We start from the raw sequence: 19,140 nt of genomic DNA, 5'->3' as shown, positions 1-19,140 counted from the left end.
GCTTCTCTCCTCCTTGCTTCGGTTCACCAGCTCCGACGGGACGAAGCGAGGAGGAGAGGGAAGGAGAATCCCGACGTAACTTGTCCCGTCGGCCTCGTCGGCCGTGTTCAATCGCGTACTTTTTTTCCAAAGATGCGGCGATCCGTTAAGGATATCGCTGTATGAGTGATGTCTTTGTGTTCTGCAGTATTCCGCCTATCCATACAGCCTTGTTTTGTGAGCTCAAAATTTCGGATCAACATCCCTTTAAACCTGCTGTATTCATCACCCAGTAGGGATACCCGATTTCACGACAGTGTACGATGCTCAATCAAATCGAAACGGGCAGGGCAGGGTAGAGGGGCGAGGACTGAACACAGGAACCCAGGAACAGCCTGCAGCAAGATGTTTTTGAATGTATTTCCCTCCAAAATTTTCAAGCCAAAGCGAAAAAAAAAAAAACGTTGGCTGGCAGGGTTTTGAGAACAGTGAATTCAACCCAGGATCCCTGGGTTCTACAGCGCGAGCTATCGCTATATACACCTGCCCATATCAACACCTCCGCGGAACCCAGGAATCGTGAAACCTGTAGATGCCTCTAGCACCTAAGAGGAAGACGACGACGACGAGAAGGAATAGTAAAATGGCGTTCGTCTCACCTCATGCAGGCAAAACGAAAGGGTGTCGAAACCCGAACCCCTTGCTGATCCTGATGTTGCTGAGTCACGTTATCTTTCCCACTCAGTGCGAGCTCTTCACGGCGCTGGTGGATCTGCGGCGCCTGCTGGTGTCCGAGCGGCGAGCCGGAGACGCCTTGCACCGGTACCTGGCCCGAGAAGCGCGTCGGCTGGACCGTTACGAAGGACTTCACCGCAGGCTGGAGTGCCTCGAAGAGCAGGACACGTGAGTGCATTCACCGGCGATTATCGCCCGGGCTAAAAATCACTCGGCCGTGCACTCATGCGCGGCGTCTCCTGATATTCCGCAGACACGCCGCAAACGGCGAACAAGCTGGAGCTCGGCAAGAGACGCCGCAAAGTCCGTCTCAGAATCGCATACTACTCTATGGCGTCGCCACGTGCACCTAGCGTCGCGCTCGTTGTAAGACGCTGCGAGACGGGCTGGCGGCAATGCTGACGCAAGCTAGACGTCGCTGCGAGGAAGCACTAGACAGAGTTATTGTATATAGCTACCTACGGTAGCAGAGTTGCGCATTCAGCCTCGGCGGGTGGCCGTACCGCCGGCTTTCCTGCGCGGCCCTGGATGCTTTGCTCGTCACGTGACTGAATTTGGCGAATAGCGGCGCCGCGGCGCCGCCGCGCGTGGAAAACAGAGAAGAAGGAGAAGGAGGCGGAAGCAAAGGAACGCACGCCGGTCCGCGTGCAACGCGCACCGGCGTACGTTCCCTTCAAAATTAAAAAAAAAAAGGTCAAAATTCTGCTCAGCTGAGCGTCGACGTCTATGCGAAGTCCCGTTCAAAACTTTCACAGCACGAAATTCGAGTCCTAATAGCGGCCATACAAACAATATATTACAATTTCTGTTGGTAGGTCCTGACAGATTGCTATATTACCTAACTGTAAATATAAAATGAAATAAATAAAAGGTGGTTTTTTTTTAGAAAATCGACTTGAAACTTGCAAGTCTTTCATTAGAAAAACTTGCAAGTTTGAAGTCGATTTTCTAAAAACAAACACCTTTTATTTCTTTCATTTTTTATTTAAAGTTAGGTAATATAGTAGTCTGCCAGGGCCTACCAACAGAAATTGTAATATATTGTTTGTATGGCCGCTATTAGGACTCGAATCTCGTGCTGTGAGGAAAGAGTTTCGAACGGGACTTCGCATAGACGCTCAACTGAGCAGAAGTTTGACCTATCTAGGGTTTTCTATTTAAATGTTAGTACTTACCTCAATATCTGAGCGTAAAAACCAGTGAAGCAACAATATTTATCAAAAAAAAAAAATTATTTACTTGGCACTGGCGTGATTTGCAAGGTGAGTGAGCTTCGGCCTATGTATTGACGGAGAAGATACGTAACATTTACACTCCCAGACAAACTCAAGTCAAGAGGAAAAAGTCTAAGTAACCCGGCACGAATCACTGAAAATAGAAATGAAACCTAAACACCTAACTAACACGTTGGAAGCCTTACACGCTACGAAATGCCTGTTATTTTACGAAAGAGTAAGTACGCGCACAAAATAAACCGTACTTCCTAAGCGTCGATCAATACTATATTGTACATATGTATAAGCACTGCATATCTGTTTGACATAAGAAAATATGACAATTACATGACAAGTTCGGCATTTCAAACTCAAAGCCGAAAGCAAAAGGCCTTAGAGGAATTCTCTAACGATATGCATTCCCCCATATTGGGAGGAAGTAAGCGCTGCGCCCGCACTTGTGGATATACGGACTTCGAAGTAAAATTTTTTTTAAGTACACTACTCCAAATTTTATTAATGTTTATGGTTGGATATTGAGGTAACTGCTAACGATAAATAGAAACCTTACATAGGCCAAAATTCTGCTCAGCGGAGCGCCTGTGCGAAGTCCCGTTCAAAACGCTGATAGCACGAGATTCTAGTCTTAATAGCGGCCATACAAACAATATATTACAATTTTTGTTGGTAGTTTCTGATGGACGACTTATTAACTAACTGTGAATAAAAAATAAAAGAAATAAAACGATTTTTTCTAGTTCAATTCCAAACTTGCCAGTTTTTCGAAATTTTCGTTGTTCAGGCATATGTAGTGCATTATATACTTATTGCAAAATATTGAAATTATACTCAAAAGAAAGAACTTAATTGGTGCTTTACAATGATATAAATATCATAAATATAATTTGATTAGGTCACACAGCACAGCTTGCTGAACTTCGTCAAATATCGTTGCAGAGAGGCGGTTTGACAAATAAAAAAAATCATTAAGAATGTTATGACGTAGACGCTTAATTAGCATGAAAAAGCCTATGCCTGAGTGTTCCCAAAAAGCTATATTGATGTAGCGTAAAAAGTAGGGAAAGGGGTTGGAGTGAATATGGCACCTCCGATAAGCTGGAAAAACGCCAGTTTCCACTTTGACCGCTTCAACGGTCCATAATTTTAGAACAAAAACTCTGACGAAAATGGCGTTTGGGTCTTCTTTTATTATGTGAATTGCCCCAAAACATATATTTTGTTCGTCAAAATTAAAAATTTTACCCTAAATTCGTGCCTGAGTTCAGATGAAATCACCCATATATTGTCACGAATGAAGGCGACGAGAAGGCGAACAGTGAACTCAAAATAAAGGTTTAATGGACGAACTTGTGCCAACCAAAATTAGTAACGAAAGAGCGTCGAGGCAGCAGAAAAGCAGGCAGCTATTCGGCGGCGAAACAGAGAGCGCGAGCGAGACTGACTCGACAAGGTCGCGGGTAGCTGCTTCTCGAAAGTTCGGCAAAGAGGGCTCGAGCGTCGCGCGCTCGGGGTGAGGATGAACTGGCACTTTCGAGAATAACAAAGCAGAAGGAAAGTTACGTCTGGTGCGAGAATGAATGGGAATCTTCTAGAAGACCGTGACCAAGCGTTGCTTTCTCGGCTCTGCGGGCGGCAATATATATATATATTTATATATATATACCAGGGTGTCGAACCGGAACCGAACCGGTATTTTTTCCGGAACTGAACCCGAACCCGAACCGTTATATTGTTATCGCGATGAACCCGAACCGGAACTGAACCGGAAAAAAAATAACGGTTACCGGCTCATGTCAAAACGGTTCGGCCACGCGCTGTTGACAATGAATGTGCTATCAATGCCATTTGTTTTTTAAGTGCCGTCAACTGACACACACCTCGCTTACATATTTTTCTTCTCCACTCAGTCTTAGGAATATAAACGCTGCATCCATGAATCTTGACAGACGCGGCATCCATGAATCTTGACATAGGAACCAGTATTGCGCTGGTCGCGGCTTGCAAGGGATAAAAGAAAATTGAAAGGCTGTGCAAAAAAAAAAAAAAAAAATGGCGTCACGGGATTTTATTTTTTTACAATCTCGTAAATCCTAAATGATGCTGTGTGCTCATTTCAAAACACGTTTCTAGAACGCGCGAGTTCTTGAAGCTTGCTTCCATCGGAATGAGAAAAGAAAAGGCTGTGGAGTTTGATAATAATGCATCCGGTTTCGTATAGGCACTTAAAAGCTAACATATTTGTGAGACAGCGAACTCTTCTATTTTAATATTTATCCTATTACGTCCTTCTGGCGTTGCGTTCGCTGAAGTGTTTTTCATATTCCGTATCTTGTTTAATGAAAACTTCTTTAAGGGTCTAATTTGAGTTACCGAAGGCTAGTTCAAATAAAGAAAGCTGTATTTTCTCCCCACTGTTTCTTCAATTGCTTACACACCGAGGTGGCGGGATAGTTAGCGGGTTCTACTTGTAACTGGGTTTGTAAGGAGGTCGCGGATTTTACAGCTACTGCGTCGGACCCAATTAGATGAAGTCCGAACGCGTAAACGTCGGTGAGGTAACCTTTGAGTTCACATAAAGAAACCATTCCTGGTAGAAATCCCTGAGCCTTACACTACGATGTATCCCGTTTCGTATGTGCTGATTTCAGATGTTTTATTTGTAATTTATTTTGATGTTGCAATTTGTCATTTATAATTTCCGAACCGGTTCGCGAACCGGTTCAGCGCCCCGAGCCGGTTCGCGGATCGAATTAATCGAACCGGAACTGAACCGGAACAAAATAAATTAACCTGAACCTGAACCGTAACCGAACCCGTATTTTTTTCGGTTCGACACACTGATATATATACATACAAATTTAGAGCACTATATATACATATATATACATACATATGTATGTATATATATATATATATATACATACAACTTTAGAGCAATACTGACGTCGCGAGATTTATTTGAAATTCTGCACGCCAAGTCCATGACATCATGGAATGGTCATACACTCTCTCCACCTCAACCTCATGGCCGAGTCGATCCACCTCTTCTCCTCGCGCCTCAAATGCCGAGATAGAAAACAAGTGACTATCGACTAAACCGCGTCTCGCGCCGTCAATATTGCTCTAAAAAAAATCTTTTTTTTTTTTTTTCGCGTAAATTAATTTTTTTGACACGCGTGTCCCAACCAGACTGTTAAAAAAAAAAAAACTTTTTTTTTTTCTTTACAGGGGCCCTTTAAGGCGTGTCCCCGTATAATTCATTCATCAAGTCTGTAGAGCGAACAATGTGACTTTCCTTTTTTTTTTTTGTATGATTTACGAGCAGTGTGATTAAGGGTACAGCCGTTAATTCTCCGAGTTTTCTACAAAAAAAAACGTTGACGCACGGGAATTTTTTTCTTTTGAGCCTATATGACCCACGAGCTCTTCGGGAAAAGAATTCCCCCAGGAGAGTTTCTGCTTAGCTCAGTAATAATATATATATATATATATATTATCGAACTCGTCCCCGAGCATTCGGCATCTCGGAATAAATCTGCTGCCGTTCATCGTTATCCTTCTCGTCGCTTACAGAAATCCCATTGAGCCGTCTTTATATTGCGGCAAAATAATTTGATGGCCAAGTTATAGCCACCAGAGGGGATGTGTGCGGCAGTGCTCCATCGGTAAACTTGTCAGCGAAAGAACTTCACTACTTGCATTTTTTATAGGCATTTTTTTTTTCCTTTTCTCTTTTGCTTTTGTGCGAAACGCTTCAGATCTGTTCTTTTTGTTTTAACCTTTCTCTTCCTTTCCTTTCTGTTCTTTTCTCTGAATATTTAGAAGTTTTTTTTTCTGATTTTGTCTTCTTCATTTTTTTCTCTTTCCTTTCCTCTGCCTTAATTTCATTTTTATTTTCCACCAGCTTGTCACTCAATACTTTTAAATAATTTTGTCGATTTTTGTAAATATTTTCTCTCCGGTTATTCTTACTGCTACTCTTTTCTTTTTTCTTTCTTTTCCTATTTTTGTGATTTTAGTCTTGATCGTATCTTTGTCTTCCTATTTCCTCTCATAAAACGTCAGTTGCAAGTAGCGCTCTGTCCTGTCTTCTCTTTCTTTCCTGTGTTCGTCCCCTGTCGCGCTAATTGTGTGTACTCTATATTGCGCCCTGTAGAAATGTAGTTGCCGACACAACGAAACAAAAAAACAAGCCTGTTGTGGTATTAATGGCCCAAACCATTAAAGTATAAAGCGATTAGCAAGTGGAAACAAAAACGGCTGTTCTTCGTAAATAGTCAGTTTTCGTGGCGAGAAGTTTGGGTATCGCCACCTGGTGGAATTTTTTCCCAACCCAAAGTGAGGATACTTCAACTTCCTCTGCTGGCGCAAGCGCGTGCTATGCCAGGCTTCTGTGCACTATGAAAAATTTAAAAGCGTCACCGCGTGGGTAGCACGTGCACTATTCATAGCGAGGAAAACAGAAGCGCCCCTAGCGAGCTTCTCACCACCAACATATGCCTTGCACGTGAAGTCACATGGCACCGTACCAGCCACTGCTCCGTACCATGCTCCTCTGCCCGTACCTTTTGTAGGAAATATTTGGCACCTTCGAATTTGTTTCTTCACGGCAAGCCTCGCCGACAACAAATTCGATGGTGCGAAATGCATGCTGCAGAAGGTATACGGGCACAGGTGCATGGTATGGGAACAATGGCGGCTGATGCGACATCCAATGCATGCCCCGTGTATACTAACGGTATACAGATTATGCATAGTCGAATACTTCTTATTTCGAAACTCGTTTAGATATTTCGACGTCCACAAATATTACATCTATCTTGTACTAACGTATTCATAAAAAAGAAGCAAAATCACGTGTTTTTCTTTATTTATTTTGGAATGGTGTTAACGTGACACGGTTATGATTGAGTGGTCGAGTTACGTCTTCGGGGTTTTTATCGTGGACAACGTGAGCCTGAACCTTGCTGCCTTCGTAGATGGTTTATTCGCGCGCTCATTCGTCATGACTGACATGTCTTTCGTTTTCCGGAACCATTTGAGAGACTGCAGCAAAACCCTGAACATACGCCAGAGGAATAAAGACGGGAGCAGAAGGCTGCAAATCCTGAGCCCTGACATCGGCGGTCCCGGGAAATAGAACAAAAAAGATAGAAGCGTTTTGCCGCGACGAGTTCAAGCTGTTCGAGTGCAGTCAACTTTATTTTTGTCGAAGGGTATGCACTTGGGGGCTAGTTGGTGATTATTTCTGTACAATGCGTGATGCCGGTGTTTTTTTGCAAAGTGAGCTACAAAAGGAAAGAAACAGTTGGATACCAGTTGATGTTTTGCTGCTGCTTTAAGCATATTAAGGCGTCGCCAGCATTGGCCCGTCGAGACTCGAGACCACCCATTTTGACCACCGATGTCCTCGTCACAATCGGAATGCATGGCTCCTTTCTCTGCACAATATTATATCATCTATGGAGCACACGTATCCCAGGACAGGCATCTACTTGTCGTAATCAATTAATTATTTTACCTAATCCGAACGAAATTGCAATCGCTTAATCGACGCCCATAAGTCCATGATATATATATATATATATATATCATGGTATGATATATATATATATATCATACCATGATATGTATATATATGATATATATATGATATATATCATATATGATATATATCATATGGTATATATCATATTTCCAGAACACCTCCGATTGGATACATTTCGTTTCTTGTGCATTAATAAGACAGGTAGGAAACGCCAGAAAGCCAAGGTGGAGTGGTGTAGAGGTTAGCACACCCGACCGGACATTGGGAGGCCCAGAGTTCAAATCCTGGCTCCGCCAATTTTCGGCTTTCGGCGGGTTCCTGAAAACTTTGATTCTTTGATTAACTGGATTAAGTACGGTTCATTCATCTGCACATATTCGTTTATATCCTCCTCGGAGACCACGTGTGATGGTGTGAAGCGCCCTTGTTGTATATTCAATAACGTGGCTCTTGATTCTCGCGGATGATGATGATACCGTGTCTCTAAAAGCTCATAAACAAAGAATACTACATGTACACGCGACGAGACAAACAGTGGGAGGATTTCTGGAGCACAAACGAGCACGTACCACGTGACACTAAACGTCGTACCGCGTTCCACGCGGCGGCGTGTGTTTCCAGAACACCTCCGATTGGATACATTTCGTTTCTTGTGCATTAATAAGACAGGTAGGAAACGCCAGAAAGCCGAGGTGGAGTGGGGTAGAGGTTAGCACACCCGACCGGACATTGGGAGGCCCAGAGTTCAAATCCTGGCTCCGCCAATTTTTGGCTTTCGGCGGGTTCCTGAAAACTTTGATTCTTTGATTAACTGGATTAAGTACGGTTCATTCATCTGCACATATTCGTTTATATCCTCCTCGGAGACCACGTATGATGGTGTGAAGTGCCCTTGTTGTATATTCAATAACGTGGCTCTTGATTCTCTCGGATGATGATGATACCGTGTCTCTAAAAGCTCATAAACAAATAATACTACATGTACACGCGACGAGACAAACAGTGGGAGGATTTCTGGAGCACAAACGAGCACGTACCACGTGACACTAAACGTCGTACCGCGTTCCACGCGGCGGCGTGTGTTTCCAGAACACCTCCGATTGGATACATTTCGTTTCTTGTGCATTAATAAGACATGTAGGAAACGCCAGAAAGCCAAGCTGGAGTGGTGTAGAGGTTAGCACACCCGACCGGACATTGGGAGGCCCAGAGTTCAAATCCTGGCTCCGCCAATTTTCGGCTTTCGGCGGGTTCCTGAAAACTTTGATTCTTTGATTAACTGGATTAAGTACGGTTCATTCATCTGCACATATTCGTTTATATATATATATATATATATATATATATATATATATATATATATATATATGGATGGTTTCATTTCAAATCGGGCAGGCTAAAAGAATCTAATTTTTAATTTTGACGAAAAAACTATATGTTTTGGTTTGGGGGCATTCCTCAAGTGAAGGAGGGTGCAAACCGCATGTTCCCCAGATTGTTTGTTCTCGAGTTACGAAGCGTAGAAGCCGCAGTGGCAGAAACTAGTGTTTTTGCCTGCCGTCGCAGGTCGCGTGTTTAACACCCTGCTGGCACGAGATATTTTCCTTCACCATTTTAAATGTTTTCGCACATTTAATACGTATTATAATAATACCTTGATGTATTCAAATATTTTTAGGAATTTTATTGTTTCCTAAACGAAATGTCAAACTCGCCACTCACGTCGATTTTTGGTCAACTTTGACAGGTTCTTACATTGTCTGTACTTAAGGCAATTTTTCTTTCTTGAGCTCTATAAAAAGCCCAAAGCAAGCTACTCATAGATATGATAAGACCACTTTGATTTGTTGACTATCCGCTCCGTTGCCTTCACATAAACGTTGTGAAAAATAACAAATGTTGAAAGTTTGAAACCGATTCTCTATAAAAAGAAAACATTTCTGTAAATTTTTTTATTTTTTTTTAACTTTTTTTAGATATAATAGTCGACTACAAGAAACAACAATCTGGAAACGTAATATTTTGGTTGCATGTCCACTATTTGAGCCGCAATCGAGTGAGATGTGTGTTAAAATACACCCCAGGATTCTCGGACAGGCGAGCGCCGCCACTAGTTACGCCATCTATCGGCCGCCGTTGCGCCGGCGCCCGTAACTCAATGGACCAAAGCGATCTTTTTTTATACAAAGAAAACTAATCACTCAATCGCTTTGCACTTTATTGTCACGTTTTAATACGCTGCCCTCAACCTCCACGAGAAATTTCGTGGTCCTGGGTTTATATTAAGTCTGGCCAAAATGCAACCAAACTTTTACTCATTGGTTCCTATGGCGAACCGCAGAAAAATCATACGTCTTTTCAACATTCAATGCAAACCCTAAGAGAACCACACCATCAATTTAGTTGCATTTTGCTATATATATAGCCAATGTCTCTAGCTCCATGGAAACATTTTTTATTTTCAAATTACTTAAATTTAAAGTGGTTCCCCAGGACTTTAAATACGAAAAAGAATCCGCAGTTGGTGAGGAGACTCGAGGATTCAGTGACGTTGTTGCGTTCCTAAATACATTTTTTAGCAACATATGTAATGTATAACAAAACGGCAACTACACTGAATATTTTCTTAATTGATAAACACGGAACCTGAATGCAGGTTTTTTCTGTTTTTTGTTCTCATCGCGTAATTAGCTCAAATACATTATACTTAAAGCGCTGAATAATTAAGGAGTCGAAACGTTTTTTGATCCGAACTATATTTTACAAAGCGTCCAAATTTCATTTCACCAGCTATTCCACTTCCTCCCCCCCCCCCCCCAAGAATGGTATTAAAAATAAAAATGCCAAAATGAGTGGGCGTGGTCCAGACATTTTGGCCAACGCGATATGAAGAGTACCATTTATGGCGACATTTAGCACGCTGTTACTGCTAATTAATCAACCTTATGTAGGTTTGCTGCGCGTGCGCCCAAGAGCTTTTGAAACGGCCCAGTATCTCTTAAGTCATCACAACCTCAGACGTCAAAATCAGGCAAAAAAGGGGCGTGTCCTAGAAATTTGGCATACGCGCCGCCAATTGTACCATCAATGGCGACACTCAGCACTCTATAAGCCATAATAATGCATCTCCTCTAGTTCTGCGACGCATATGCCCGAGTGCTTTTGAAGCGGCCCAGAATTTATTTAGTTATCACTCTCCAAAGCTTGCCTCAGACGCCAAAATCAGCCAAAAAGGGGGCGTTTCCCACAAATTCGGGCATACGCGCCGTCAATTGTACCATCAATGGCGACACTCAGCAGTCTGTAATTCATTATAAGGATTCTCCTCTAGGTCTATGACACGTATGCCCGAGTGCTTTTCAAGCGGCCGAGAATTTATTTAGTTATCGCTCTCCAAATGTTGCCTCAGACGCCAAAATCAGCCAAAAAGGGGGCGTTTCCCACAAATTCGGGCATACGCGCCGTCAATTGTACCATCAGTGGCGACTCTCAGCAGTCTGTAATTCATTATAAGGAATCTCCTCTAGGTCTATGACACGTATGCCCGAGTGCTTTTGAAGCGGCCCAGAATTTATTTAGTTATCGCTCTCCAAATGTTGCCTCAGACGCCAAAATCAGCCAAAAAGGGGGCGTTTCCCACAAATTCGGGCATACGCGCCGTCAATTGTACCATCAATGGCGACACTCAGCAGTCTGTAATTCATTATAAGGAATCTCCTCTAGGTCTATGGCACGTATGCCCGAGTGCTTTTGAAGCGGCCGAGAATTTATTTAGTTATCGCTCTCCAAATGTTGCCTCAGACGCCAAAATCAGACAAAAAGGGGGCGTTTCCCACAAATTCGGGCATACGCGCCGTCAATTGTACCATCAATGGCGACACTCAGCAGTCTATAATTAATTATAAGAAATCTCCTCTAGGTCTATGACACGTATGCCCGAGTGCTTTTGAAGCGGCCGAGAATTTATTTAGTTATCGCTCTCCAAATGTTGCCTCATACGCCAAAATCAGCCAAAAAGGGGGCGTTTCCCACAAATTCGGGCATACGCGCCGTCAATTGTACCATCAATGGCGACTCTCAGCAGTCTGTAATTCATTATAAGGAATCTCCTCTAGGTCTATGACACGTATGCCCGAGTGCTTTTGAAGCGGCCGAGAATTTATTTAGTTATCGCTCTCCAAATGTTGCCTCAGACGCCAAAATCAGCCAAAAAGGGGGCGCTTCCCACAAATTCGGGCATACGCGCCGTCAATTGTACCATCAATGGCGACACTCAGCAGTCTGTAATTCATTATAAGGAATCTCCTTTAGGTCTATGACACGTATGCCCGAGTGCTTTTGAAGCGGCCGAGAATTTATTTAGTTATCGCTCTCCAAATGTTGCCTCAGACGCCAAAATCAGCCAAAAAGGGGGCGTTTCCCACAAATTCGGGCATACGCGCCGTCAATTGTATCATCAATGGCGACACTCAGCAGTCTGTAATTCATTATAAGGAATCTCCTTTAGGTCTATGACACGTATGCCCGAGTGCTTTTGAAGCGGCCGAGAATTTATTTAGTTATCGCTCTCCAAATGTTGCCTCAGATGCCAAAATCAGACAAAAAGGGGGCGTTTCCCACAAATTCGGGCATACGCGCCGTCTATTGTACCATCAATGGCGACACTCAGCAGTCTGTAATTCATTATAAGGAATCTCCTTTAGGTCTATGACACGTATGCCCGAGTGCTTTTGAAGCGGCCCAGAATTTATTTAGTTATCGCTCTCCAAATGTTGCCTCAGACGCCAAAATCAGCCAAAAAGGGGGCGTTTCCCACAAATTCGGGCATACGCGCCGTCAATTGTACCATCAATGGCGACACTCAGCAGTCTGTAATGCATTATAAGGAATCTCCTCTAGGTCTATGACACGTATGCCCGAGTGCTTTTGAAGCGGCCCAGAATTTATTTAGTTATCGCTCTCCAAATGTTGCCTCAGACGCCAAAATCAGCCAAAAAGGGGGCGTTTCCCACAAATTCGGGCATACGCGCCGTCAATTGTACCATCAATGGCGACACTCAGCAGTCTGTAATTCATTATAAGGAATCTCCTCTAGGTCTATGACACGTATGCCCGAGTGCTTTTGAAGCGGCCCAGAATTTATTTAGTTATCGCTCTCCAAATGTTGCCTCAGACGCCAAAATCAGCCAAAAAGGGGGCGTTTCCCACAAATTCGGGCATACGCGCCGTCAATTGTACCATCAATGGCGATGCTCAGCAGTCTGTAATTCATTATAAGGAATCTCCTCTAGGTCTATGACACGTATGCCCGAGTGCTTTTGAAGCGGCCCAGAATTTGTTTAGTTATCGCTCTCCAAATGTTGCCTCAGACGCCAAAATCAACCAAAAAAGGGGCGTTTCCCACAAATTCGGGCATACGCGCCGTCAATTGTACCATCAATGGCGAAACTCAGCAGTCTGTAATTCATGATAAGGAATCTTCTCTAGGTCTATGACACGTATGCCCGAGTGCTTTTGAAGCGGCCGAGAATTTATTTAGTTATCGCTCTCCAAATGTTGCCTCATACGCCAAAATCAGCCAAAAAGGGGGCGTTTCCCACAAATTCGGGCATACGCGCCGTCAATTGTACCATCAATGGCGACTCTCAGCAGTCTGTAATTCATTATAAGGAATCTCCTCTAGGTCTATGACACGTATGCCCGAGTGCTTTTGAAGCGGCCGAGAATTTATTTAGTTATCGCTCTCCAAATGTTGCCTCAGACGCCAAAATCAGCCAAAAAGGGGGCGCTTCCCACAAATTCGGGCATACGCGCCGTCAATTGTACCATCAATGGCGACACTCAGCAGTCTGTAATTCATTATAAGGAATCTCCTTTAGGTCTATGACACGTATGCCCGAGTGCTTTTGAAGCGGCCGAGAATTTATTTAGTTATCGCTCTCCAAATGTTGCCTCAGACGCCAAAATCAAACAAAAAGGGGGCGTTTCCCACAAATTCGGGCATACGCGCCGTCTATTGTACCATCAATGGCGACACTCAGCAGTCTGTAATTCATTATAAGGAATCTCCTTTAGGTCTATGACACGTATGCCCGAGTGCTTTTGAAGCGGCCCAGAATTTATTTAGTTATCGCTCTCCAAATGTTGCCTCAGACACCAAAATCAGCCAAAAAGGCGGCGTTTCCCACAAATTCGGGCATTCGCGCCGTCAATTGTACCATCAATGGCGACACTCAGCAGTCTGTAATTCATTATAAGGAATCTCCTCTAGGTCTATGACACGTATGCCCGAGTGCTTTTGAAGCGGCCCAGAATTTATTTAGTTATCGCTCTCCAAATGTTGCCTCAGACGCCAAAATCAGCCAAAAAGGGGGCGTTTCCCACAAATTCGGGCATACGCGCCGTCAATTGTACCATCAATGGCGATGCTCAGCAGTCTGTAATTCATTATAAGGAATCTCCTCTAGGTCTATGACACGTATGCCCGAGTGCTTTTGAAGCGGCCCAGAATTTATTTAGTTATCGCTCTCCAAATGTTGCCTCAGACGCCAAAATCAACCAAAAAAGGGGCGTTTCCCACAAATTCGGGCATACGCGCCGTCAATTGTACCATCAATGGCGAAACTCAGCCGTCTGTAATTCATGATAAGGAATCTTCTCTAGGTCTATGACACGTATGCCCGAGTGCTTTTGAAGCGGCCCAGAATTTATTTAGTGATCGCTCTCCAAAGTTTGCCTCAGACGCCAAAATGAGCCAAAAAGGGGGCGTTTCTCACAAATTCGGGCATACGCGCCGTCAATTGTACCATCAATGGCGATGCTCAGCAGTCTGTAATTCATTATAAGGAATCTCCTCTAGGTCTATGACACGTATGCCCGAGTGCTTTTGAAGCGGCCCAGAATTTATTTAGTTATCGCTCTCCAAATGTTGCCTCAGACGCCAAAATCAACCAAAAAGGGGGCGTTTCCCACAAAGTCGGGCATACGCGCCGTCAATTGTACCATCAATGGCGAAACTCAGCAGTCTGTAATTCATGATAAGGAATCTTCTCTAGGTCTATGACACGTATGCCCGAGTGCTTTTGAAGCGGCCCAGAATTTATTTAGTTATCGCTCTCCAAAGTTTGCCTCAGACGCCAAAATGAGCCAAAAAGGGGGCGTTTCTCACAAATTCGGGTATACGCGCCGTCAATTGTACCATCAATGGCGGCACTCAGCAGTCTGTAATTCATGATAAGGAATCTTCTCTAGGTCTATGACACGTATGCCCGAGTGCTTTTGAAGCGGCCCAGAATTTATTTAGTTATCGCTCTCCAAAGGTTGCCTCAGACGCCAAAATCAGCCAAAAAGGGGGCGTTTCCCACAAATTCGGGCATACGCGCCGTCAATTGTACCATCAATGGCGATGCTCAGCAGTCTGTAATTCATTATAAGGAATCTCTTCCAGGTCTATGACACGTATGCCCGAGTGCTTTTGAAGCGGCCCAGAATTTATTTAGTTATCGCTCTCCAAATGTTGCCTCAGACGCCAAAATCAGCCAAAAAGGGGGCGTTTCCCACAAATTCGGGCATACGCGCCGTCAATTGTACCATCAATGGCGATGCTCAGCAGTCTATAATTAATTATAAGGAATCTCCTCTAGGTCCATGACACGTATGCCCGAGTGCTTTTGAAGCGGCCCAGAATTTATTTAGTTATCGCTCTCCAAATGTTGCCTCAGACGCCAAAATCAGCCAAAAAGGGGGCGTTTCCCACAAATTCGGGCATACGCGCCGTCAATTGTACCATTAATGGCGACACTCAGCAGTCTGTAATTCATTATAAGGAATCTCCTCTAGGTCTATGACACGTATGCCCGAGTGCTTTTGAAGCGGCCCAGAATTTATTTAGTTATCGCTCTCCAAACGTACGCGACGCCATATCCCATGTTACAGTAGCCATGTCCTCCGGATTTCGACAACAGCGCCACTCGCGGCAGTCTGCACTTCTGGCTTCACACGGCCGATGGGACGCCGCCGACACTTTTCCACTGCCCCTATATTCTAGTTCAGTGTAACTAGTAGGGATGCCGCGAACCGCACCAGGTTCGATTTCGAAAGGTTTCGATATTTGCGAAGCGAACTGAAGTTCGATTTCGAAAAATTTCGATATTTTCGTATTGACCGAGGTTCGAATTCGAAAAATTCGCAACTTTCGATCACAGTGAAGTTTCGAATTCGAAAAGTTCGAAACTTTCACGGTTTCTAAAATTTCGGATTCGAATATTTCGCATATTTTTTACTTCAGGTTCGATAAATTCGCAGATTTCGAAATTCTTTGGAAATAAAATTCGAAAACTTCGAACGCTTCGAATTTTTATAGACATGAAGTTCGAATAATTCGAAGATTTCGAATTTCTTTCTGTATAAAGGCCGAAGGTTTCGATTTTCTTTTAACGCTAAATTCGAAAAAAAAAAAAAAAAAACTTCGAAGATTTTGCATTCCTTTCTAGTCCAAGTTTTCAAAGTTCGAAGTCCGGTTTTCAAATTCCTCCACAGTTTGTTTCAAATAACGTTTTCACCACTCACTGGTTTCCACAAAATCAAGTTTAGAAAAGTTAGGGTGTGATATCTAGATTCTGCGAAGTTGGTCAGGCAATTAAATGAGGCGACGAGTGTCCCGGATGTGCTGGAATATTTGCCAGTGCAGAGTGACGTGTGACCATAGATCAGTAGTTGGGACCGCCAGCCCGGGGGGGGGGGGGGGGGTCTTTAACCTGCATCACGCAGTAGTGATCACACGAACACACTGTTGTACGAGACTCATCCAGTTCGAAACGGCAAGAGGCGAGCAGGAGGTTGAGGCTCAGAAAAACCTTGAAGCGACCTGGCAAACCACCTCGCCACCCACTGCACGCTGCTAATAATCCGATCGAACGCCGCCCGAGTGACGCTGGCATATAGTAAGTTAAGTTTGTAATTGTCCTGGGGGTTTATTTTCTGGGACGGAGGAATCGCCTCGCAAAAGCCGACACAACTCGAGATTGAGGAGCGTTCTACCATACAAGTGGCGTCGGAAGAGGAAAAACGGGGGGAAAGAGGGTAGCGGGGGGGGGGGGGGGGGGGGGGTCTTCAGTTCCTTTCCCCCCCCCCTTCCAAATATTTCGGACTGTTAAAGGAAACAATACGGGAAAGAGGGCGAGGTCGAGCTTATTTTAATCTGAAAGTATTTATGCATATATATCGCTACTGTCGCTCTTCACTGCATAAAAGATTGCGTAGATGGTCATTGTTAGAAACTCGTTGTCAGAAGGTACTACTCGTCACATGCTTAGTGGTTCGGAAGTTCAAAGCTATGTCTTTTCGACCTAAATACTTGTGCCAATAGTAAAAAAAAATAAATAAAAAAATAAATGCAAGGATAAAAATCTGGAAAAAAAAAACTATCAAGAATTTGCCGGAAGTGTTGTATTCTTGCATATTCAGAGGTTCAGAACTTCGAAACAAGTTTCTTTTACCAAAATGTGTACAGGCTAAAAGAAACACGTCCCAGGAACGTGAAGTGAAAAAAAAAAAAAAGTTTTCTTTTAATGACGTGCTGAACTTGAACACTATTAGAAATCTTCTCAAATAAGTTAATCTATTCCTTAACGTGAAAAAACAATAAATACATTATTTTGTATTCTGCAGATGGCAATGATATGTACTGTATGTGGTGTTAACTTAAATGCGATACCTCAAACAACTTAGACAAAAATAGATATCAAGTTTAGGGCATAATTGCATGTAGATACATGTTTGGACATTTCTTCGAAACTCACGTTGAATAACAATAATCACATCTTAAGACGTCACTTACCTAGGCTATACATAGATCATTCTTAAAAAAGTATAACATCTCTAACATAAATAGCTTCGGCTACAGCGCGCTTCAAATCTGGCACAAACGATAATCGTCAAAAACCCGTCGTCCTTCCTCGCTTCTTCGGGAATTTATTTCTTTAAAACTAAGCATGCCAGAACATTGAAACAAACGGCATTGTCTTTCGTAAGGAACGCAGCGCCGCGTGTAAAAGTTAGAGAAAAAAATATTACGAATGTACCTCACTACTTGAATTCAAATGAAGCCGTCCGCCGGTCATTCGAAGTTCGACGAACGTCGAACTTTTACCTTAAACGTTTGAAGTTCGTCGAACTTCTGACTTTTCAGGATTCGAAAGTTCGAAGCTTTTCGAATTCTCTTGATAAATAAGTTCGAAAGTTCGAAATTCATCGATTTTTTGGTCAGTCAAGTTCGGAAGTTCGACAAGCATCGAACTTTGAGGCGCAATAAGGTCGAGAGTTCGTAAAAGATCGAATTTTTTAGCGTAATAAGTTCGAAGGTTCGAAAAACGTCGAACTTCTTAGCTTAACAAGTGCGAAAATTCGACTTCTGTCGAATTTTACGATGTAAACAATTCGAAAAATCGAAATCTTTCGAACCTTTCGAACCGCTTGATTCGATCATCGAAACTTCGATTCGAAAAAATTTCGCGGCATCCCTAGTAACTAGAGCGCCGACGTTAGAACGCGCGACTCGAGAGCGCTGCGATAGGAGCGCGCTTGCCATTAGAGTGCACGTCACAAGAGCGCATGACCAGTAGAGCGCATGTCACGAGATTGATTACCTTGTCCGAAAAAGAATTGCTTTATTGTACGCAAACACTTTAAAGCACACAGAACCACTTGACGATCGGCTGGGTGCAGGAGCCGAGATTGAATGTTATGTCGAATGGTGAAGTTGTGTACATTAGGAAGTGACTTTATACTCAACCATAACCACATTTTCTGAGTTCCAAGTTTGCGAAGCGCTGCTCAACAACACGAGGTGCACCTCACTAGACTGTTTTTCTGGGACCCGTTTTTCTCTACCACACAAACTTATGGTGTAGTGGAAAGTCATCACTGGGGCCACTAACTTTAGCGCGTCGGTGTCGCATTGGCCCTGACAGCATTCACAAACACGTTATGAAAGTGCGTCACACACCGCTAACAAATAAATGCGCCCCGCAAACTCAATAATGAGCGGCCGCATCATCGACGTCTGTCCTGAGCCGGCTCTGCATGCCATTCGTGCCTTCTTTTTCTGGACAGCATCTCCGTCGCAGTGCACGTTGCGATCGCCGGAGTACGGTAGAAGCTGGCCGTGTAGTTTCCGCTTCTTTTTTGTTGCGCGAGCGCTTGCTGCAGCCCAACGCACCGCCGTCTTCCATAGCTCTGTTGCAAATCGCGGTCGTCTCAACCACCAGCATGGTCGACACCGGCGTGCGACGTCCTTTTGTGGCGTAGGTGCAGCCCATGTATAGTACAATGATTTGTTTTAGGCTTCATCTAGCAGTCTGAAGAGTCTAGGACATTTCGGTGCTCGAAATATTCGGTGTGCGGAGTTTTTGTTGCATGGTCGTGGAACACAAAGCGACGCAAAGGGTCGCTTTTGTCCTTATTTTACGATTATTGTTTGCCCGAACTTCATAAAAAAATGTCATCTTCTCTTTCTGCTCGAGTTTTTAGCAGACACCACCGCCCCACGGGCGTTAGAGCATGTGTCTTCTCGCCTCCGACCACAATGTATAAACTTGCACCCCCGTGTAGCGTCTTTTGGGAAGCCGGGATCAGGGACTGCAA

The 19,140-nt window shown here is 43.7% G+C and overlaps 1 protein-coding gene across 1 annotated transcript in view; it reads left to right on the top strand.

Annotated features, from left to right (window-relative positions):
* Positions 1-622: 622 nt before the first annotated feature.
* Positions 623-19,140, top strand: part of LOC8052312 (prolyl 4-hydroxylase subunit alpha-2-like) — a 56,221-nt gene continuing 37,703 nt past the window's right edge. The window contains exon 1 of the mRNA XM_029992548.4: positions 623-882. Coding sequence (XP_029848408.2) covers positions 623-882 — 260 coding nt within the window. The remainder of the gene's footprint in view (positions 883-19,140) is intronic.

This window comes from Ixodes scapularis, unplaced genomic scaffold (genome assembly GCF_016920785.2).
Source record: "Ixodes scapularis isolate PalLabHiFi unplaced genomic scaffold, ASM1692078v2 PGA_scaffold10__122_contigs__length_95168666, whole genome shotgun sequence".
NCBI classification, from domain to species: Eukaryota; Metazoa; Arthropoda; class Arachnida; order Ixodida; family Ixodidae; genus Ixodes; species Ixodes scapularis.
The sequence above is the reverse complement of the archived record's forward strand: the minus strand, read 5'-3'. Positions and strand labels throughout refer to the sequence as shown.